The following is a 24633-nucleotide window of genomic DNA, read 5'->3' on the forward strand; positions in this document are numbered from 1 at the left end:
TACTCTATGACCATTTGATTACAAGTTGGACACCCAGAGTTCATCTCTAATTTGTGGAGAAAAAAAAAAAACTATCTGGTTTGACTTGACTTCAAACTTGACTTGACTTGACTTGAGGCGCATGAAGAAGGAGGAGTCTGTATCCTCCGAAACGTACGCGAGGAGGGCGTAGTTGGGCGTCCGGATGTGAGAGGCACATCAGCTGTGAGCATGTTTAGTTTTGTATGCTGCATCCATTTATACAAGAAAATAAAAAAGAATTTTGAAGTCAAGTCGACTCTGTGAGTATAAGTGCTCCATAGCATTGGAGTACAGTGGGTTTCATTACCCGAAGATTGCGGCGGTTTGGTGAGAGAATCACTTTTCCTTTACATTTATTGTGTATATTGAAAAACAATATAGAAACATAAAAGATTGTCAGCACTGGGTCCATCTAGTCCAGGGTAGTTTCTAGGTAATTTTGACTACAGGGCGAATCTTGATAGAAGCGCCCCCCACCCCTCCCATTCAGTGACTCACAGGTGACGTTTTTGCGTCACTTTCCTTTTCCTCTCCATCCAGCCCAGACCACCTTGATGATTTCTTGCAGCCACAATTTATCTCTTCTGAACCTGCCAGACAAACATCTTAGGGTCCGCACTTACAACAACTTCCTTCCACATTTTTGTGTCATGTGCAGTGGAGTCAGTAGGTATGTGGGTTGCCCCTGTATGTAGGATCCCCTGTATGTAGGATCCCCTGCTGTGTCCCCATATAGTAATAATGCCCCCTGAGCCCTGTCTCCATTGTAATACTGTCCCCTGTGCTCTGTCCCCATTGTAATACTGTCCCCCTGTGCTCTGTCCCCATTGTAATACTGTCCCCCTGTGCTCTGTCCTCATTGTAGTACTGTCCCCCTGTGCTCTGTCCACATTGTAGTACTGTCCCCCAGTGCTGTCCCCATTGTAATACTGTCCCCATTGTAATACTGTCCCCTGTGCTGTCCCCATTGTAACTCTGTCCCCCTGTGCTGTCCCCATTGTAATACCGTCCCCTGTGCTGTCCCCATTGTAATACTGTCCCCTGTGCTGTCCCCATTGTAATACTGTCCCTTGTGCTGTCCCCATTGTACTACTGTCCCCCTGTGCTGTCCCCATTGTAATAATCCCCCTGTGCTCCGTCCCAATAGTAATACTGTCCCCCTATGCTGTGCTGTCCCCATTGTACTACTGTCCCCTTGTGCTCTGTCCCTATTGCTATACTGTCCCCTGCATGGCCCAGCACAAAAAATAAAATTATACTCACCTAATCTTGGCATGGATCGGGTCCTTCTAACTTCGGATCTTCTCCAGCCTGTCACCGCGGGGTTGGATTCTGCTGGAAGGAGAGATGACGTCCAATGGCGGCGGCCTGTTCATGTGATGTGCGCAGGGGATGCAGCCGGGATGCTGGGCGGCCTGAGCTCAGAAGCTCAGAAGATGAGTGTGGTCACAGCCGGGTTGCGGACGGTGGGGATGGCAGCAGACGAGAGCAGTCGGCGGCAGCAGCAGGTGATGTGCGCTCAGAGGATGAGCGAAGTACAGGGGGGATGCAGTCGGGAGGCGGGGGCGAGCTGCATCAAGTGCAGGGGTTGACGCTCGGGGGGGGCTATATGGATGCGGGTGGGGGGGGCCTGGCACGCTATTTACCCCGCTGGGTGAGGTCCCATGGGATGGCCACTAGCGCCCCCTAGCTGGCGGCGCCCCGTGCTGTCGCCCGGCCCAAGAAACGGCCCTGATCTAGTCTGCCCTTTTAGTATTTCCATTCTTATTATCTTAGGATAGATAAATGCTTATCCCAGGCATGTTTGAATTCTTTTATTGTAGATTTACCAACCACATCTGCTGGAAGTTTGTTCCACGCATCTACTACTCTTTCAGTGAAGTAATATTTTCTCAAGTTACTTCTGATCTTTCCCCCAACTTACCACTCACTGTGTCCACTTGTTCTTGTATTCAGTTTTTTTCTAAAAACACTTCCCTCCTGAACCTTATTTAGTCCTTTTACATACTTAAAGGGGTTATCCAGCGCTACAAAAACATGGCCACTTTCTTCCAGAGATACCACCACTCTTGAACTTGGGCGGGGTTTTGCTGCTCAGTTCCATTGAAGTGAATAGAGCCTAAAGGACAACTCCCACGATTTTTCTTTAGCTTATTTAACACACATTACAAAGTTATATAACTTTGTAATGTGTGTAAATAACCGGTCTGGCCCCCTTCCCGACCAAAACCCCCACCCCCCACGGAAGTTAAATAAAGCATACATACCCAATTAGGCCCCATTCCCACTGAGCAAAACTAGCGGAATTCCGACGCGGAATGCCGTTAGCCTCCCGCTCATAATGGGAGTCTATGGGAGGTGCGCTCCTGCTCTGTCCGCGCTGAAGAATGAACATTCCACTGGTTTTGCTCAGTGGGAACGGGGCCTTACTGTTGACCCCTGTCCTCTTCTCCCGGGCGCCATCTTGTGACGATGTCCTCAGAGCCGTGGGGGGGGGCAGGTCTTCTTCCTCCTCTGAGTCTTCTGCTAAAGTGAATGAGAGAGGAAAAGGCTGCTGGTGCACGTGCGCACCAGCAGCCCTTTCATTGGCTGGAGCGAATCATATGGCTTCCTGCTTGCTCAGCCCTGATTGGCTAAGCTTGCCGGAAGCCATGTGATGCGCTCCAGCCAATGAATAGGCTGCCGGTGCGCAAGCACACAGCAGCCTTTTCTCTCCCGTGAACCCGGAAGTAAGGGAGATCGCAGGACAGTGGCTGGAGGTGACGGAGACGCGGCCAGCGGGCGATTTAAGTGGCGATCGTCTCCGGAGGGATGGTGAGTATGGAGTGTCTGTGGTTTGTTTTTGTTTTTGGATAACCCCTTTAAGAATTTAATTCTGGGTAGGCTGGAGGAAAGAAGAGAAAGGGGCGACATAATCAAAAGTCTTTCCTTACATGTTTTATGCCTGACATTGTTCACAATTTTTGTAGCCCGTTTTTGAACCCGTTCTATTTTATCAATATCCATTTGTAGGTGAGGTCTCCAGAACTGGGCACAGTATTCCAGATGTGGCCTCACCAGAGCTCTATACAGCAGGATCACAATCTCCCTCTTCCTACTGGTTATACCTCTAGCTATACAGCGGGATCACAATCTCACTCTTCCTACTGGTTATACCTCTAGCTATACAGCGGGATCACAATCTCACTCTTCCTACTGGTTATACCTCTAGCTATACAGCGGGATCACAATCTTCTCTTCCTACTGCTTATACCTCTAGCTATACACCCCAGCATACGATTTGCTTTCCCCACTGCCTGGTTGCACTTGTGACTCATTTTAAAGCGACTCTGTACCCACAATCTGACCCCCCCCCCCAAACCACTTGTACCTTCGGATAGCTGCTTTTAATCCAAGATCTGTCCTGGGGTCCAATCGGCAGGGGATGCAGTTATTGTCATGAAAACAACTGCCCTTTTAGTATTTCCATTCTTATTATCTTAGGATAGATAAATGCTTATCCCAGGCATGTTTGAATTCTGTTATTGTAGATTTACCAACCACATCTGCTGGAAGTTTGTTCCACGCATCTACTACTCTTTCAGTGAAGTAATATTTTCTCAAGTTACTTCTGATCTTTCCCCCAACTTACCTCTCACTTGTGACTCATTTTAAAGCGACTCTGTACCCACAATCTGTCCCCCCAAACCACTTGTACCTTCGGATAGCTGCTTTTAATCCAAGATCTGTCCTGGGGTCCGTTCGTCAGGGGATGCAGTTATTGTCATGAAAACAACTTTTAATCTAGCAGCGCTGTGTCTAACGGCCAGGGCTTACATTTATATATGCATTAGGTTGGCACAACCTCTCTGTCCTTCCTCCCCACCCTCCTCATCATTAGGAATACTCCAGATTGCTTCCTATTCCCCACCTGTGTGTATAATGAACATGGGCTGGATCGTTAATACACCTGTGCAAAGCTCAAACAGCAGTAAATGTTCCTGGATCATTCCTAATGATGAGGAGGGTGGGCAGGAAGGACATAGAGGTGGTGCCAGCCTAATGCATATACAAATGTAAGCCCCGGCAGTTAGACACAGCGCTGCAAGATTAAAAGTTGTTTTTATCACAATAACTGCCGAACGGACCCCAGGACAGATCTTGGATTAAAAGCAGCTATCTGAAGGTACAAGTGGTTTGGGGGGTCAGATTGTGGGTACGGAGTAGCTTTAAGGCTGTCAGAAATCACTACCCCTAAATCCTTCTCCCCAGCAGTCTTTGCGAACACAGAACTGCCGATATGATACTTGGATAGAGAATTTCCTCACCCCAAGTGCATTATTTTACATAAAAAATAGTACAAATTGTAGCAGAAATCTATAGTAGGTGTTGATTTTATTTTTTGACTTTACTAATAAATGTGAATAATCTTAGGCAGCCGTAATGTGTCTTACAGTGTGTGGCTACAACCTCCAACTCCAGACTACACGGATTATGGGGCGCAGGTCCAACTTGAGATCGAGGCACAGTGAGTAATAAAAATATATATTTTATTGTGGAGACTCAACGCGTTTCGGAACCGCACCGGTTCCTTTCTCAAGAGTTCATGACTCTTGAGAAAGGAACCGGTGCGGTTCCGAAACGCGTTGAGTCTCCACAATAGAATATATATTTTTATTACTCACTGTGCCTCGATCTCAAGTTGGACCTGCGCCCCATAATCCGTGTAGTCTGGAGTTGGAGGTTGTTTGCATCATTGTTTCCTGTTGGATATCGGGAGTGGCTGCGGTCCTTGATATATACGCTGCAGAGTGTTGTGCCTCCCTTTGCACAACCACATCAGGTGAGGGTTGCCGTGCACCCCTATCCCTTTTTCACCTTGCCCTTCTGATCCTCGCCATGGAGCGCTGTCGCCCTTTGTTTTTTCTATAGTGTGTGGCTAGGTTCACACACCGTCTTCTTTTGGTCGTTTGACCGCCATCTTTTAGAACAGCTGTAATTTTGAGGGCAAACAAAATCTCTTATTTTATCATTTTTATCATTATAGACTAACAGCTGCAAAAATACAATGGGGGAAATTTATCAAACATGGTGTAAAGTGAAACTGGCTCACTTGCCCCTAGCAACCAATCAGATTCCACCTTTCATTTTCCAAAGAGTCTGTGAGGAATGAAAAGTGGAATCTGATTGGTTGCCGGGGGCAACTGAGCCAGTTTCACTTTACACCATGTTTGATAAATCTCCCCCAATGTGTGAACATAGCCTTAATCTTTCCCACTGAGTCTTGAAATCTAGAACATACATGGAAAAGTTATGCAGCAACCTCTACTTTTTGAGCGAATTAAATTTCTATACAAGGACCAATATATTTTTACATATAGCATTATTTACATGAGCAGTATGGATACCCTCTATGTACACCAATATTACATGATATCATCCTCTGACATAGCCTGAGGCCTCTAGCTGATCATTTCTTAATAATGCCTTGAAATAGGTCAATAGGGATTGGGAATACAATTGTGGAATTGTTCTCTGCAGCAATAGTGTTGAGGGTCTGTAGGTAACGCAGTTGTAGAGCTGCGGGGGATTCGCATATCACCATGGAGGCTTCTTTGAGGGCTCTGGAGGCATTCATCTCACCTTCTGCTGCCACAATCTGTAATGGTGGACACAAGTATTATTATACCATAGCCACTGGAGTCTATAGACTCTAAGCCAGTGATGTCAAACCTGCGCCCCTCTAGCTGTTGCAAAACTACAATCACAACATGCCTGGAAAGCCAAAGCTTTAGTTGTCTAGTCATGATGAAAATTGTGGTTTTGCAACAGTTAGAGCGCTGCACGTTGACATCTCATCTCAAAGATCAACATTTGGTTTCCTATTTGTGGGGCACCTTTAAAGGGGTACTCCAGCGTGGGGGCTATTTTGGGGAGGAGGTGGCTGAGAGAAAAGACGTCCACTCACCTCCCCGGTTCCAGCAGCGGGTCCCGTATCACAGTGCTCTGGTCCTCGGTTCCCAGACGCTTCCTGGTGTCTGACTTGGCCCGAGATGTAACGTCTCAAGCCCGCTCAACCTGTCAGTAACAGAGTCGGGATCCGTTTCAAGTCCGCTCAGATCCCGCCTCTGTCACTGACTAGCTGAGCGAGCTTGAGGAGTCACGTCTCAGGCCCGCGTCAGACACCAGGAAACGGCCAGGAACCGGGGACCGGAGCGCCGTGATACGGGACATGCTGCTGGAACCGGGGAGGTGAGTAAACTTCTTTTCTCTCAGCCAACTCCTCCCCGGGCAGATCAAAAAATAGCCTCCACTCTGGAGTACCACTTTAAGCTCTACCACATACGATCTGCTGAGGAACACCCAGAAAAACTCCCAAAAATGCCCACATCTTGACATATTTGCATTTGCTATTTAAAAATCTCAAGTCTTCCTATACTTACAAGGTACTATACGTCATGCAGGAAATGTTGTTTATTTACATTCAGAAACAATGCTCTCTGCTGACATCTCTGGCTGAGTCAGGAACTGTCCAGAGCAGGAGAGGTTTTCTATGGGGATTTGCTGCTGCTCTGGACAATTCCTGATTTGGCCAGAGATGTCAGCAGAGAGCACTGTTTCTGAATGTAAATAAAACAACACTTCCTGCAGGACATACAACAGTTTATAAGTATGGGAAGACTTGAGATTTTTAAATAGAAGTAAATTACAAATCTACATAACTTTCTGACACCAGTTGATCTGAAAGAAAATATTTTTCGCTGGTCAACCCCTTTAAGTTCAATCGTTCGTTAGTTTATACAGCCATCGGCCATGTTCACACAACGTATCTTTGGCATGAACCACGGCCATTGTTGCAATCTGCAACAACGGTCGTGATCTATGCAGAAGATATGTTGTATGTGAATAAATGGAATCCCGGCCGGAGCGTATACACAGGGTATATGCTCCAGCCGGGATTCCAACTCTCTGCACAAGAAACTGACATTTCATCACTATTCAATGAATAGCGGCCACACAGAACATGTCAGTTCACACAATGGAGAGTGTGGCTCCGGCTGCACGCTCAATTGTGTGCAACAGTGAATTGGGATGCGGGCGCACATGGATGCGCCTGCATCCCAATTTACCAGAAATGAAGATCATCCGGACGGTACTGCAGTACTGTCTTCAGTAGCACCGGCCCGGGTCACAGAACGGACAGTGTTTTACGCAGTGGGAACATGGCCATAGGCTGTATCATGTTTTCCCGGACTCCCTAGGGATGAACATGCCCGAGTTGCGCTCATCTCTACATATAACCTACCCTAAGTGTTTGTACCGTTTCCTAGATGATCTAAGTCAGGGGTGTCAAACTCAAATACACAGTGGGCCAAAATTAAAAAAATTGGACAAACTCGCGGGCCAACCTTAATAATTAATGAAAAGTGCATGTGGCATTTCTGGCACTGCCTATCCTAAAGTACTTGTCCCCACATGGTAGTTACCCATTATATCCCTCAAGCAGTAGGTAATCCCATAATTGTGCCCCATGTAGTAGCCCCCCCCTCTCCCAATGGTGCCCCACATACTAGCCAGGCCTACTATTAGAGCCCCCCATAGTAGCCAGCCCTCCCAATAGTGACCCATATAGTAGCCAGAACACCTAATAGTGCCCAATATAGTAGCCAGCCCCCTGATAGCGTCCCATATAGTAGGCAGCCCCCAATAGTGTCTTATATAGTAGCCCCCCTCCCAATAGTGTCCTAAATAGTAGCCAGCCCTCCCCAATAGTTTCTGATATAGTAGCCAGCCCTCCCAATAGTGTCTTACATAGTAGTCAGCCCTCTCTGAGTAGCCATTCGGACCACCCATATTATAATCTGCTGCAACATCAGGAAAGCCAGATTTAACACAGCAATGGAAAAGTGTTGCTGGCCAAAAGTAATGGCACCACGGGCCAGAATTTGACATGACTGATCTAGGTAGTGTAAAAATACTATTATAGTAAAAATTAAAACAATTTTAAATATACCATAATTCCAGTAGATGTGAAATTACCGGCGATGACCTATGCACAATGTGTACATTGGTAATGTTTGTATAGCTTATATAGCGTGGCAGTTACCTTGGCTCTGGCCTCTCGGACAGCTTCTGCCTCCGCAGCCATGGCTCTCTGCATCTGCACAGGAAGACGCACGTCCCTCATCTCCACCCGCTCCACACTTACTCCCCATTGGTGCGTAGCAGTATCCAGGATTGACTAGAACACAGACAGTAAGAAACTATATTATCAGAGAGAAGCAATCCACAATCCCTAATATTATAGCTGTTCAATCACACCGATTGGACAAGTGCTACATTTATTTATATGGAAATAATACTTTTCAGCAGGTTTTTCCCTTTATTTGTTGAAAGATGTGCTTGTTCTACAATAAATATCTCATAATTAAGAGATCCCTATATATATGGATAAGGGTCACAACCATAATTATTAATCAGCGGGTATTTTCCTCTATTCATTGAGCAATGTGCTTTTTCTACTTTTGTTTTTTTTTATTTATTTATTATTCAGAGGAGCTCTCTGCTGCCACCGTCTGTTCGTGACAGGAACTGTCCAGAGTTGGATAGGTATTTTATATGGATTTGCTAGTGATCCGGACAGTTCCTGCCACAAACAGAGGTGGTAGCAGAGAGCATTGGGTCAGAGTGGAAAGAATACAGCACTTCCTGCAGGACATACGGCAACTGATAAGTACTGGAACTCTGGAGATTTTTGAATAGAAGTAAATTACAAATCTATATAAATTTCTGACACCAGATTATTTGAAAGAAGAAAAAAATCACCGAAGTATCCCTTTAGGAAACATGAGCTACAGAAGGCAATCTTGTGGGGTTACCTGAATATTATGGGCAATCTCCTCACGGTTTGACAAGATGCTGGAAAGAGTCTGTGTTCCTAAGATGTTCCTCAGCGTTGTCTGTGCCAGCTGGGCAGTGGCTAGGTGAACATTGTTGACGTTAGCCACAGATTTGATGGCGTTGTGAATCATGTAGTACACGACCCCATCAACTGTGGTGGTTACTGAATCCTTAGTAAGGATCTAAAAAAAAAAAAAAAAACACAAGCAAATTCAACTTAATACTTAACAATAAAACTGCATACACACTAATATCATATTTATTTACTCAATCATATAGTTGCAACATATTCCGCAACCCCTAGCAACCAATCAGATTCCACCTTTCATTTTCCAAAGAGTCTGAGGAATGAAAGATGGAATCTGATTGGTTGCTAGGGGCAACTGAGCCAGTTTCACTTTACACCATGTTTGATAAATCTCCCCCATAGATCCTATTATACCTAACAATTATCGTCCATACTTAGCCGATATCGTTTGGTGCAATAGGTCATGTTAAAAGGCAACGATCATGTCAGGTGATCGTTGTCTTAAAACATGACCTATTAAAATGATAGTGACAATATAATGTTGTAAAGAGGGGAATTAAATGAAAGAAAATCTTATATCTACTCATTAAATGACCAAGCCATGGTCGATATAGAGAATAACACGACTCTGCTGTTCTTAAAGGGATACTCTTTCATATGGGTAACCATTAAAACAACTGTTACAATCATGACAAAGTAAGAAGTGGTGGTATCACTGTAAATTTACTATTTATACAGAGCTGCAAGTATGTTATGTTAGATTTGGCTTTATTATAACCAGAACAAAGGAAAACCATTATGGGAAGAATACTGGACCGTACATCGACAGGGCAGAGGTAGTGTCAACAATAATGTGACCAGGGTCAGCCAAAGGGTAGATGGCAACCTCTGTGCCCAACATAGTTTCAAGCCCCCTTGTGGTTCCATATAATAGTTAGGTATGTTCTGTGCCCCCGTATAGTAAAGGCCCCTCTGTGCAGTCCTCATATAGTATAGGCCCCTTGGTGCAGTCCCCATATGGTATCAGGCATCTGTGCACACACATATAGCATGAGACACCTTCTAACAAATCCAACTTAACAGTGGTCATACTATAAGTGCAACGTGTGCTGTACATAAGGGCCCCAGTAAGGAGGAAGACCCACAATTGGTCAAGGTCTGGGTGTTCAGACCCCAATTGATCACTAGAAGGAGCCAGGAGTAGCACATTCTCTTTGCAGCTCTGTGCACGTGACCGAAATGAACTCCTCATGTAAGTCTATGGGACTTTCTCATGTCACTCACACATAGAATAAGAAGAGAAGCGTTCAGCCATGTGCTTCTCCCTTCATTCTAGCAATTGGTTGGGGTCAGGTACATTTTACAGGTACATTTTAAAATTTGCACGTATGGGACTTAACTTTACAATTACTGTTGGCTTGTCAGGTTGGAGTCACACTGACATGGGCGACTCTGTTGCAGGGTCCATCAAAAAATACCAGACAGAATAGCACAGCCCGTTGCATTATTTTGTCTGGTAAAATACCGGACACTAGGTATAAAACCCAATGGATCCCATTAAAGTCAATGGGGTCTGAAAGCCAATATTTTTTTGTTCTCTATTAACAGAGCAGAACAAGCAGAAAAAACACGCTGGTGTGAACTCAGCCCATATAGAGGATGCTCTGTGATGTATGGATCTGTGCCTTGTAGGGCTGAGTAGTTATAGGAACATTACAGGTGATGAATGGCATATTTCTTCACACTTACCTCCTGGGGAGGGATAGCAAATGATATAACCCTGAGATCCACTTTAATAAAAGTATCTGTGCAGGGAAGGATGAATATCAGTCCTGTGTACAAAGAGAAGAGTGTTACTATGGCAGATCCCGGGTATATATACTTCACAGTAGGTCTTTATAGAAACAAGTTCCCTGCTGCTATAATAGCTTTGGATTGTCTGCTTGTAGTCACAGTCCATCACTTATGCAGTACTATAGGGCAGGAATGGGGAACCTGCGGCCCTCCAGCTATTGCAAAACTACACACATGGCCATAGACCTATAGATTAAAGTTGCATTTACATCTAGTCAATACTAGAGATGATCAAACAGCCGAAAATGCTAGGTTCGATCGAACTCGAACCTAGCCGAACCTTCCATATTTGATTCCTGATGCCTTTCCGGTCTGTGGGGAAGGAGGAGACATCCCAGGGACCACCTGGAATTCTGTGATTCAGCCTAGGTAATAGACTGTATCCCGGAATTCCAGGTGGTACCTGGGCTGTCTCCTCCTTCTGCATGGACCATCAAGGCATCAGCAATTAAATGCAGAAGGTCCGGCTAGGTTCGAGGTCGATCGAACCTAGCATTTTCCGCTGTTCGATCAAGCCTAGTCAATACCAGCATTAACAGGATAAGACATCTCTTGTGTTAGATCATACCTGGTCCTTTGGCTTTTCCTGAGGTGATGCGTCCCAGCCTAAACACCACAGCGCGTTCATATTCTTTAATAATCTAAGACATTAACATAAAATCAAATAAAAACCACTACATTGCTGGGAGTTATAGCCTGCAGATAGAACATGTCATCTCTCCTGAAAGGTTTGCTTAAAGTAAATGCTTCTATTTGCAATTTAAAGAGAAACTAATCAGCAGGTGAGATGCATCTAACTTGCTGATATGTCCCTGTAGTACACAGAGCGCTGAGGATGAAGGTACATTTCTGCTGATTTTGTGTAGTTTGTAGTTTAATCCCTATGCTTATTAGGTGGCTTGGTGCACTGGGGGCGGGACTACTGCCCTCAGTGCACCAACCTTCCCCAGCTGGCCCACACCTCCTAATGAATATCAGCAGACAGTGCGGCCCCAGTGCACCAAGCAACCAAATTAGCATAGGGATTAAACAACAAACTATGTGAAAATTGCCCCAAGGATAAAAGTAAGAAACTTACCTTCATCCTCATTGCCCTGTATGCTATAGCGATGTGTCAGTAGGCTAGATGCATTTAACCTGCTGATAGTTTCCCTTTAATAGCTATTCTGGAGCAAACTTTCCATGATAAGTTCCTATGTTTTTTCTCCAGAATATTTAGAAATAAATTGACAACTGGGCTTTACCATTTCCCCTGTTAAAGGGGTAGTGCGGCGCTAAACAATTATTCACTAAATAACACACATTACAAAGTTATACAACTTTGTAATGTATGTTATGTTAGTGAATGGCTACCTTCCCCGTGTTTTCCCCCAACCACGCCACCCCCGGAAGTGTAGTGCTCTATACTCACCTGACACGTGTCGACCCCCGTCCGCCATCTTCCGACAATGATGTAATCTTCGGGCGGCCGGCCGAACCGCTCCGACCGTCCCCCGTGCTGGTCGCCCTCTGCCGCGTCATCAGGCACAAATATGCTCAGCCAATCGCGGCTGAGCAGCTGATGACGCGGCAGAGGGCGGCCGGCACGAGGGACGGTCGGAGCGGTTCGGCCAGCCGCCCGAAGATTACATCATTGTCGGAAGATGGCGGATGGGGGTCGACACGCTTCCGGTGAGTATAGAGCACTACACTTCCGGGGTGGCGTGGGTGGGGGGAAACACGGGGAAGGGGGCCATTCACTAACATAACATACATTACAAAGTTGTATAACTTTGTAATGTGTGTTATTTAGTGAATAATTATTTAGCGCCGCACTACCCCTTTAATGGGATCTTTCCCTGCAAGTCAATGTATCCCAGGACAGTATGAGAGTGTGTGGATACGTCCCTAAGGGTCCATTTACACAGAAAGATTATCTGCCAAAGATTTGAAGCCAAAGCCGGGAATGAATTTGAAAAGAGGAGAAATCTCAGGCTTTCCTTTATGACCTGATCTCTGTTTATAATCTGTTCCTGGCTTTGGCTTCAAATCTTTGGCAGATAATCTTTCTGTGTAAATGGACCCTTATGGTAACACCCATTTGTAATTTTTTTTTTGTAATAAGAAAGGAACAACACACATCTTCTGTGTTTCTCAGAAAGGCCCTGTAACAAGAGCTTATTTTTGGGCTTATATTTCAAGCCTAATCCAAAAAGCCTTCAAAATGCTGCTAGGTGTTATTTCCAGAGAAACTCAGTATTAGCAAAGAGATTAGAAAATCGTAGTTTATTGGGAAATACAAGTATTTACTATAATAGTCTTATCAGAAGTGGCGACAGGTTCACTTTAATATAATTCTTCTAATAGGAGTTACCTTAACGCAGAACCAGATAGATAGAGGGAAGGTGACGGCAGTCAACAGAGCAGAGAGGATTAGAATGATCCAACCACAAACACCAAGATCTCCTTTCCCGGCATCTAAAAAAAACAGACAGGAGCACGTTATAACATTTAGGGCAGGAATGGATAGGCGAAAAAAATAATACAGTGGTAGCTCGGTTTACGGGTGCGTTCACACGTACAGGATCCCCAGCAGATTAGATGCTGTGTTCAGTTATTTAGATATGCTGCGATACGGTATGTGTTAAACTACCCTAAGAGTAACTTGGATTAAGAGCGCTTTGCAGGAAGAGCTCACAGTTTTTCAAAGTTGTGACTTGGTTTAAGAGCATTGCTTTGGTTTAAAGGACAAGTGCCATGAAAAACTTTTTCCCAGTAATTGAAGCACATTACAAAGTTATATAACTCTGTAATATGCTTCAATCACCTATCTGCCCCCCTTCCCTGTCTTTTCCCCCCTCCACCCCCCACCAGGAAGTGTAAGAAACTCACACAGACCTAACTACTGTCGTCACCGTCACCAAGCTCTTCTCTCAGCTCCTTCTCCTGTTACACTAGCCTCCCCCTCCCCTGCCTTGTCAGGTGACTCAGCTTGCTCAGCTCCCATTGGCTGAACAACTGCAAGCCATCACTTGGACTGGGGAGGGGGGGCTGCTGTAACAGACAAGACCAGCCCTCCTGCAGATGACTCATCCTCACAAGAAGGAGCTGCCTGGTGACAGTGACGACAGTAATCAGGTCTGTGTGTGTTAGGACACTTCCTGGTGGGGAGTGGAGGGGGGAAAAGACAGGGAAGGGAGGCAGATAGGTGATTGAAGCATATTACACAGTTATATAACTTTGTAATGTGCTTCAATTACTGAGAAAAAGTTTTTCATGGCACTTGTCCTTTAAGAGCTCCCTATACTGGGTGGGAGGGGGAGTGGGGGAGGGGCATGGTCTGCATAGTGGGGTCTACAGCACTGTACTCTGAGTCAGGATGTCTCCCTCACCTTCCAAATCATAGCAGATCCACTTCAGACTGGGGCTTACATCAGGGGACAGGACTGTGGAGATAATCTCTTCATAGCTGTAACCCCTCTCTCCCAGGACAAAGAATGCTGCATGTATGTGCCCACATCTGCCCTGCTCATTCCTTCATGCTCCCTGCAGTCTCTGTCTGCCCTTTTGTTTCCCATACTCTCCATTGCTGCTATAATGTGCCTGCACTTACATTCAACTATACACACTGCTGCTATAATGTGCCTGCACTTACTCTCAGCTATACACACAGCTGCTATAATCTGCCTGCACTTAATCTCAGATGTACACACTGCTGCTATAATCTGCCTGCACTTACACTTCACACTGCTGTATAGAAAAGTTTCTGTCACTGTCCTCCTGCACAGCACTGTGATTGGTCCATGCTGAACACACACCCCTTCCCCATTGCTGTCATGTGACCACATAGACCTCTGACAGCAGCCCTGCTTCTCTATTCTAGCCTGTTGTACTACGCTACAGCATTACAGGAATGTGCAGTTCCATCCTGTATCTACAAACTGCAGTTTTTTCAGGTTTATGCACTTACTATACATTATACATTATACTCCACAAGCTGTTTGCTATACTGTACAACAACTTATAATATGACATATTAAGCTGTTTCTAAATGTTTGTTTCAGTCATTTTACCTGTTATAAAAAAAAAAACCTATTTTTGGGGTGTGGAACCAATTGTCTGCATTTCAATGATTTCTTATAGGAAAATTTGCTTTGGTTGAAGAGATATTTGGATTGCAAGCGCTGTCCGGGAACGAATTATGTTCATAATCCAAGGCACCACTGTACAAGATATATGTACCCTATAAGGGTGCCTTTATAGTATAACTTTGCTTTTTAAATACAAACGCTGAATATATAGATGAAATCGCCATATGCAGCTAGGCCTACTCTCAGTTCTCAGCCTAGACAATGCTCTGTAAGCTAAACAGCCCTGACTCCAGGTTGATACTTTGCATCAACAATGTATCAACCTGGAGTCAGGGCTGTTTAGCTTACAGAGCATTGTCTAGGCTGAGAGATATAGATATATATTATATCGCTTCTGCTAAATAAAATTGTACCACTTCTGGGAGCAGGACTAGATATGGGATTTCTATTACTACAGTATATCGTATATCGGTGATTTGGATACTACTTCCTTGTGTATACTGTAACTCCAGTGTCATCTGGCTTTGTTATTGGTAATAAATATCTACAATCCCCTCCACCTTATGTCATACTTGCACAGCCTGTCAGTTTGGTTTCTAGACAGCCAACCTCTCCCTTGCTGCCGGGTTTCTAGAGAATTTCTGTTTGTTGTCCCCTCTGTAAGGTTTCACCAGCTACCATTACTTTATTACATAGCTCTATGACATATCGTAAGGTACACATGTTCTTTTGTGTTTAGTCTTCTTATCTGTTAGTTCTCTATTGGTTAAATACTAAGCCTGAAGCGGCAGGTTTTACTCAGCTGATACAATGGTCACCATCATGTGAAAATTCCTACCCCTGTGTACCTGCCCCCAACTCAGGTTCATGACTCCCTAGGTCTGGGGCATGAATTGCTTATGTGTAGGGATGAGCGAATTTACCGCAGGAACAATGCGAAACGTCCTTGCTGCTCCACTCCCGGTGCTGGGAAAAGCTGGATCGAGTCCTGGGAGACCATGAGAAGTTTCCCAGGACTTGGTCCAGCTCTTCCTGGCACACAAAAGTTTCGGACGATCCTAACAAAGCTCTTCGCTTCGTTCCTACTTACTCTAAATTCGCTCATTCCTAGTGGTCTAGTTGAGGCTGATCAGAAAATGTATAGGCATCCCTGTAAGAGAAGTCATCATGGTAACAGTGGAGGGCACTTACCAACATATTCACCTTTCTCCTGCCGCTTGTGTGTAGGAGGGCGAGACTCGGTATGCCCGTCCATGGTTTCCTGTTTAGATGACATTTGTGCAATGCATTGTATATATTAATGCTAAATACCGCAAGATTACAAAATAGGACAGAAGCACCTAGTCTAAACTCTGAAGAGGCTTTCCCACATGTTAACCATTAAATTAGTTAAAAAACATGGCACGTTTTTCCAGAAACAGCACCACCCCGGTCCTCAGTTTGGGTTTTGCAATTCAATTCCATTCATCCCAACCCCCAGCTACATGTAAATAAATAAAGGCAACTTGGGAATTCTATAGTATGGAGAAGGTGCCTAGACGCTTATCTAGAAGGAGGGGGTCTGAACTAGTAGTTCCCCCCCCCCCCCCCCCCCCCCAACATTAAACCTACTTAGGACCCAAGAAATTTTTAATTTTGTTTTTTTATTTTTCCTCAGAAGGCCTCATGGTTGGGAGCCAATCTGACCCCTGGACCACCGCTGATACAGCATGAAGGACTTCTGCAACAATAGTTAGGTAGGTACACAAAAAACTTTTATCATACCCATCATTGACTGCATTATCAATTTGGATCAGATGGGTTAACCTTTGCTCTCCAAACATGTGAATGGTGCATGGCTGCCAATTTGTTGCAACGACAGCCAAACGCTTTCACTGCTGCCGCTAGAAATGCTCAAATTTACAATAATAATGAAGCAAAGTGCTTCATTTTCACTGGAATCCGCTTATCAGCCTGCTTCCTGACTGACTGCCGCTCCTCCATGAGTGCTGGAAGAAGCTGGATCCAGTCCTGGGAAACTTCTCCCAGTTTCTCAAGAGTGAATCCAGCTTTTCCCAGCACCTGGGGAGGAGCGGCACAGAGAAAACAAAGTGCCCCGCTTTGTTATTACTGTAAATTCATTCAGCTCAAGCTGCTGCTCAAGTATTCTTATCTGTTAATTTTTTTTAACTGTTAGACGATGCAAATTTTGCAAATACTTTTAATTTGTAAAAATGCTTACTTTTGCAGATGTGCCCTTTACTATGTCCCTATTGTATACTGCTCTTTGCCTAGGTTATGGACATACGCTTCCCATTCTAGGGCCTGTGTATTTTCCATGGGGCCATCTAAGATATCGTAGGGAAACTCAAAGATGCAGAGCTAATTCAACTTAGCATCACTGCATCCCAGTGAATGTACCACCAGGTACATAGATATGGGCTTTTTACATTAACAGGTCAGTGGCGGCGTGGGGGTACCGGCGCTGTGGTCTTTTCTTTCTTTTTTTTTTATTCCCCAGCACCGGCCCAGCCTGAAGCAATGGGGGTAGGCCCGCCAGCCCCAGTGTGACGAAACCCCCTCCCCTCTCTGACGTGGCTCCATTAGAATCAACAGAGCTCTGCCACACAGGGGAGGGGAGATTGTCACTCTGGGGTTTGCAGGCCCGGCCCCCCAGTGCTTTGTGACCGCAAATTGAATATAAAAAGCCCATATCGATGTACCTGGTGGTACATTCGCTTTAGGCGTGACATAGTCAAGCTGTACTATAGATTGACCCTCTGACAGTATGCTTTAATACTTTAGTTTACTGTATATGTAATTTAATGTTGCTTGTCCCCTAGTTTAAAGGGGTTGTCCGGCGCTAAAAAATTATTCACAGAATAACACACATTACAAAGTTATACAACTTTGTAATGTGTGTTATGTCTGTGAATGGCCCCCTTCCCCGTGTCCCACCACCCCCACCCGTGTACCCGGAAGTGTGGTGCGCTATACATACCTGTCACGTGCCGACCACGGTCTCCGATCCTCAGCAGTGACGTCTTCTTCGGGCGGACGGCGGATCTTCCCGAGTGCCGGCCGCCCTCTGCAGCGTCATCGAAGCTCAGCCGCGATTGGCTGAGCATAACAGTTATGACAGGTATGTATAGCGCACCACACTTCCGGGTACACGGGTGGGGGTGGTGGGACACGGGGAAGGGGGCCATTCACAGACATAACATACATTACAAAGTTGTATAACTTTGTAATGTGTGTTATTCTGTGAATAATTTTTTAGCGCCGGACAACCCCTTTAAGAAACACAAAGCTTTGTAGAAAGAAAACAGAATATGGATATACAATGCAATTTTTTTTAAACAGGTTTTACATTTTAAAAAAGTGAAGTAAAATCAACAAAAACTATGGAAATTAGGTATCACTGTAATTATACTGGACTGAAGAATAAGTTTTACTACATGGAAAATGCCATAAAAATGACAGGGGCAGGGGTCAGTGCAGGACCCGGAGATGCCACAGGAGGACATCAGAGGAGCAGGGTGAGGTAAGAGTGAGGGTGCGTTTACACAGAGATTTATCTGACAGATTTTGGAAGCCAAAGCCAGGAATGGATTTGAAAAGAGGATAGATCCCAGTCTTTCCTTTATGACCTGATCTGTGTTTATAGTCTGTTCCTGGCTTTGGCTTCAAAGATCTGTCAGACAAATCTGTGTAAACGCACCATAAGGTAGTTCCCTTACGTCCCATTGGCATCACAACATATGGGGTAAATTCGCCCCTGCGAGCCCCTGGGACGAAGGAATATTTAATGAAAAAATAACAATTAAATTTTAATCCCCTCCTCCATGAGGTATAAATAGGCTCCACCTCCCCCTAGACCTCAGTCTTTTTTTACTTCGTTGCTGTTAGCCCTAGGGGACTTTGTCCCTCCTCCGTTTTTATGCTTTGTTAACCTGTTGCATTCAGGTTTTCTCTCCAGGTAATGATTGCTGGGATGCCGCTGGAGCCGGTGTCCAGGTAGTATCCTGATATTTGCTTCTGCAGGTCTTAGCTTTTAAGTTTTTCTTACCTAGTGCTTCTTGGAACGCACTCTGCGTGTCACCCGAGCCGCTGGCTTTTCTTCCAGTCGCGTTCGACTGTGGAACGCATCGGCGCTGCGTGCGTCTCAGCACTGCGGCGTCGGCGTCATGTCACTTCCGGCGCCCGGCAGCGGCGCGCGCTCTCTGCATGCCGGATTAGCTGTGTGTTTAAGGCAGAAGGTAAGCTGTTGCTACCTCTAGGTCTGGCTGTCTTCCTCTGGAAGGATTTTCTGTGGCTCATTTGGATCTAATAGAAAACATCTGAGTGCAAAGTGCTGTGATCTCTCTTCTATAGACTTAAAAGTAAGTGTTGCTGCCACCTAGTGTCTCTTTCCGATATCACTCTAGCCAGGCTAGTGGTTTATATGTATTGTAATACATTGATTATTTGCAGATGTCTGAAATGGAGACCAGTCCTGCTGCTGGCAAAAGACCTTCTAAGGAAGCACTTCATGTACCGAGTGTGAGACTCCTCTACCTGACGGCTATGGATACCCTAGGAGGATCATTTTTTCCAGATAAGATTCATCCTTTCTTTCATAAAAATATTTATGAATGCCTAAAAATATTTATAATGCCTAAGTACGCTGTCCTTCATGCAGACCTAAACCTATGAGGAGCCTGATGTTCAGGATGTAGCTGTATGGGTCAAGGACTATGTGCAAAAGACTTTAGCGGCTAATGAGAATCGCCGCCCGTGTCCTAAGTTAAAGACCAAATGGAGTATTACTCTCTCTACTCCCAGCCTTTGAGTATATTACTTTATGGCTGTAGGATTATGGTCATTTTCAGTTTTACTGTGATTGATGAAGTTAACTCATCATCTTCTTCTGAAACCTCTTCTACTTCTGAAAATGAGAAAGAATTATTCAGGGGGTATTTCACAGCTGATAGAATTCACAAGCTCTGCTAAGCTGTGCAAGCTGAAATACACCCTGAGGAAATAGAAGAGGATAGGATTGGTCCTCCTCAAAAAAGCCTAGGGCTTTTTCTGTGGGTAAGACTTCAGTGTCTATGTTACAGGCGGAATGGAAGGAACCGGAAAAGGCTCCGGGTTTGAGCAAGAGGTTTAAGACCTTATATGTTCTCAAGGAAGAACAATGTAAGGACTGGATTGAGCCTCCAAAGGTGGACCCGGCCATAGCCAAACTGTCAAAATGTACTGTGCTGCCTGCGGAGGACGGATCCAATCTTAAGGATCCGATGGATAGAAGGGTGGAGGTAGCCCTCAAGAGATCATATACGGCAGCGGCAGCCCAAGGGGCAGTCTCCATTTCTTCTTTTGAGGTTTCTAGAAGCCTAAGAAGATGGCTGACCAAGGTCCAGGAAAATTGGAAGGTAGAGCTAGCAGGGACAAGGTCCTTCGCTCCTTAAAAAAGGTCATTATGGCCATTGACTTCCTCTGCGATGATGCATCTCAGGGAACCAGGTTAGCGTAAAAAAACTAGTACGCTCTCAACCGCTGCCGAAGGGCGCTATGGTTAAAACCCTGGGTTGGAGATGCTAACTCCAAAATTCAGCTCTGTAATATGGAGTTCCAGCCAGGTAGGCTGTTTGGCTCTGAGCTGGATAAATTAATGGAGGAATTGTCTGACAAGGAGGGGAAGTCCCTACCATTGTCCTATAAGAGCGGTGATTCCTTTCGCAGAGCAAAATCTCCTCAGCGAGGCAAAGGGAGATACCAGTACAGAGGTCGAGGAAGAAACTATTCCAGAAGAGGTTCCGGGAAGCAGCAGAATAAGGACACCAACAAGAAACCAGACTTCTGACGCAGAAGCTGTCCAGTGGGAACACGTCTGAGTTTGTTTCTCCCTGCCTGGGAAGAATTAAGAAAAGATCACTGGGTGTTAAATATTATTCAAAATGGTTATGTCCTTCATTTATCATCTCTTCCTCCTCCAAGATTTCTTCTGTCAAGAAATCTTAAGCCAGAAAGACACTTAGTCCTAGAGACAGAAATTCTTCGCCTCCTTTCCATTGAGGCTCTAGAGGATGTTCCTCTATCTGAGATCGGTCAGGGAGTTTACTCCCCAGTGTTACTAGTGCTGAAGCCATCCGGAAATTGTAGGCTTATTATAGATTTGCGATATCTCAACAGATGCATCGTAAAGAAGACTTTCCACATGGAGAACATAAGATCGGTAAAATCTATCCTCCAGGAGGGAGATTTTATGGTCACCATAGATCTACCGGATGCATATCTTCAGGTACCGATTCTGAAGGCTCACAGGAGAGCCTTCGCCATCCAAATCCAGGGGAAGGTAAGACACTTACAATTCAAAGTCCTTCCACCCGGAATACCTCCGCACCCTTTGTTTTCACAAAGGTAGTGTCACCATGATGGTTCGCTTCCGTTTACAGGGGATAAAGTTATCCCTTACCTGGATGATTGGTTGATTATGACTCAGACTCAGGATCTTCTGAGAGTTAAGTTGAACTATGTCCAGGACATACTTCAACAATTAGGTTGGCTTATCAACATAGAGAAATCAGACTTAATTCCTAATTCCTCCTCGTCAGGTATCCATAAGAACATAAATGCGCTTTTTAGGGCTCCTTGCCTCAGCTGCGGACGCGGTGCCATGGGCGTTATGGCACATGAGATTTCTTCAGAGAGAAGCACTAACAGTATGGAACCGAGGACTGAAGGACTTGGATGCGATGCATGTTCTATCGACTCAAACAAGACATTCTCTAATGTGGTGGAGACAAGTCAAACATGGAGTTTATTTTCAGAACCACACTGGATAACCATCACGACAGATGCTTCAGGAACAGGTTGGGGAGCTCATCTGACAGTCATCACGACTGCAGGATCTTGGAGTCAACAGGAATCCGCTCTGCCCTCCAACGTGAGGGAGCTTAGAGCGATTTACCTAGCTCTTCTTCATTTTTCTCCTCCTATTTTACAGAGAGCAGTCAGAATCCGGATGAACGACATGACCTGTGTGGCGTACCTAAACAGGGAGGTACCAGATCCCCTTCTCTCCTCAGGGAAGTAGAGAAGATTTTTCTGTTGGGCAGAAACCAAAATAACCAGACTCTCTGCGATTCATATCAGGGGTGTCGACAATATATTGGCGGATTGACTGAGTCGAGGCCTGACATTACCGGGGGAATGGTCTCTCTCAAGGAGAGTGTTCATTCAGTTAACCCAGAGGTGGGGGCTTCCTCAGAGAGACCTCATGGCATCAGCAAGCAATGCCAAACTGAGGAATTTCTGTTCCCTTTACAGGGCAGACAATCCCACGGTAGTGGACTCAATGACAATACCATGGACATACCAGCTGGCGTATATCTTTCCTCTCATAGCCATGATTCCCAGAGTTTGATGAAGATCAGTTGTCAGTGATAATAATAACTTCCTTCTGGCCGAAGAGGGCATGGTTCACCCTGCCCATGAATATGAGCAGAGGGGAATTTTGGAGATTACCTCTGCATCCGGATCTAATATTCCAGGGTCAACATCTGTGCAGGAATCTTTCCAGCCTCAGCTTGACAGCTCGGAGACTGAGAGGACCGTATTGGACTCTAGTTTTTCTGAGAAGGTATAGTATACCCTTTCTCACGCTCGTAGTTGCACTACAAATAAATCTTATGCACGGATTTGGAAGATTTTCAAGATTGGTGTGTAAGCAGGAGTATTGATGGACTTAAACCTTCTACTCCACAGTCATTGGAGTTTTTACAGGAAGGCTTCTATAAAGGATTAAAACCTAGTTCCATCAAGGTGCAGATAGCAGCCCTCTCTGCACACCTAAACTCACGTTTCTTTCAGATCTTGGAGGTAAAGAATTTTGTTAAGGCTAGACTAGGCCTAACCTGGTAAAGCAGGTACACCCATGGGACTTATCCTTTGTGTTGAGACGCCTGTGTCTTCCTCCCTTTAAGCCTTGGGAGGAAGTAGACTTCAAGTTAACATTGAAAGTTTCTCTTTTACTAGCCATTACCTCTGCTAAGAGAGTTGGAGAACTTCAAGCCCTTGGCTCCGCACCTCCATACGTGACTTTTTCCCAAGACAAAGTTATCCTTAGGTTCCTTCCAGGATTCCTGCCTATGGTGGCTTCATTTGCCAACATCAACCAGCCAATAGTATTGCCTGTATTTTCTCCTACTGGATCATCTAAAGAAGACTTGGATCTTTCTTTATTGGACGTATCCAGAGCTATCAAGATCTATCTACATAGAGTAGGTGATTTTCGTAAAGACGAGAATTTCTTTATGCCTTTCGCAGGAAAGAACAAGGGGAGAAAGGCTTCAAAACCTTTAATATCCAGATGGATCTGTGACTCCATTGCCTTATGTTACTCTTCTGCTGATCTGGATCCACCAGAATTTACCAGGGCTCACTCTACTAGAGCTGTGGCCTCCACTTGGGCAGAGCGTGCCGCTGTGCCACTTGAGGACATATGCCAGGCAGCTACCTGGTCGTCTTTGACAACCTTTGTGAGATATTTCAGGCTGGATACTTCTTTCTTGTCAAGAACAACCTTTGCAAGATCTGTTCTTAATGCGGACGTAATAAATAACCCGCCCATTGGGGATAATGCTTGCTAATTCCCCATATGTTGTGATGCCAATGGGACGTAAGGGAAGCTAAAATTATTATGTTAATTTGTTTTCCCTAAGACCCATTGGCATCACAAGACTCCCTCCCTGTGTTTTATGTTTCTTTATAATTAGACTGAGGTCTAGGGGGAGGTGGAGCCTATTTATACCTCATGGAGGAGGGGATTAAAATTTAATTGTTATTTTTTCATTAAATATTCCTTCGTCCCAGGGGCTCGCAGGGGCGAATTTACCCCATATGTTGTGATGCCAATGGGTCTTAGGGAAAACAAATTAACATAATAATTTTAGCTTATTATGTTTTAGATAAGGGCATCCATGGACCATTATCCATTATAATCACTGTTATACATTTAACCTGTCATTGGCTGTAATGTTATGGCTGATCAGTATTATTTGGATACTAGATGTTATGTTGGCCCTATACGATGATGATATGTTGTCTGGTATTACAGAAAGAAATGGCAAGAAGGGGAAGGGTTGGGCTACTTTGCCTTGGGGCCTATTTTCTATAAAGCCTGCCCAGTCTATGCCAAAACTCAGTGCTAGAACTGTATTATGTATGTGTCTATAAGGCTTAATGGTACTCTGATCACCCACAGCATGGCCAATCGTTCCCTTAAAGGACTGTCCCTATAAGCGACTGTGCCAGTAACATGCCAGTCTAAACAGGCAGATAAAAAGTTATACGTTGCACTCTAACAATGTAACAAATGTGTAAAAAAAAATAAAATGGAAATGTAAATCATTGGTTCACACTCTAAAGGCATTAAACATAGAATCAGACCGCTATATTGTAGATGCGTTACATATAGTGTAGATGCGTTGTATGTACTCACATGCAGCTGCAGCTCCAGCTCCCTGCTGTGTGAAGGTGTGAGTGCCCTTCCTTACCTCAAGCTCTTTCCATGATGTGTACACACCCCTTACACACTAGAATGTTGTCACCAACACGGATGTTACTTCAGAGCACCACTGAGAACAGGGATTTCATTTCTATAGAGACCAGAGTCTCCATAGTATCATACACTAACCTGGCGGTGCAGCAGCGGGAGCATTATTAGCTGTACATTACAGAGCAGAGGCTCCGGTACAGCAATGAGCACAATGTCAATGCACAGACGTACAGTATAGAGCTGAGAGCAGAAACTAG

General features: G+C 44.9%; 1 protein-coding gene across 1 annotated transcript; it reads right to left on the minus strand.

Moving 5' to 3' along the window:
• Positions 1 to 5364: 5364 nt before the first annotated feature.
• STOML3 (stomatin like 3) lies at positions 5365 to 16117 on the minus strand. The gene is made up of 7 exons (XM_069972103.1): positions 16045 to 16117; positions 13137 to 13240; positions 11352 to 11424; positions 10679 to 10761; positions 8880 to 9083; positions 8108 to 8242; positions 5365 to 5659 (listed from the first exon to the last, which is right to left on the minus strand). The coding sequence occupies exons 1-7, from the start codon at positions 16106 to 16108 to the stop codon at positions 5471 to 5473; spliced, it is 852 nt and encodes a 283-aa protein (XP_069828204.1). The 5' UTR covers positions 16109 to 16117; the 3' UTR covers positions 5365 to 5470.
• Positions 16118 to 24633: the final 8516 nt, after the last annotated feature.

Source organism: Dendropsophus ebraccatus, chromosome 5 (genome assembly GCF_027789765.1).
Source record: "Dendropsophus ebraccatus isolate aDenEbr1 chromosome 5, aDenEbr1.pat, whole genome shotgun sequence".
Classification (NCBI taxonomy): domain Eukaryota; kingdom Metazoa; phylum Chordata; class Amphibia; order Anura; family Hylidae; genus Dendropsophus; species Dendropsophus ebraccatus.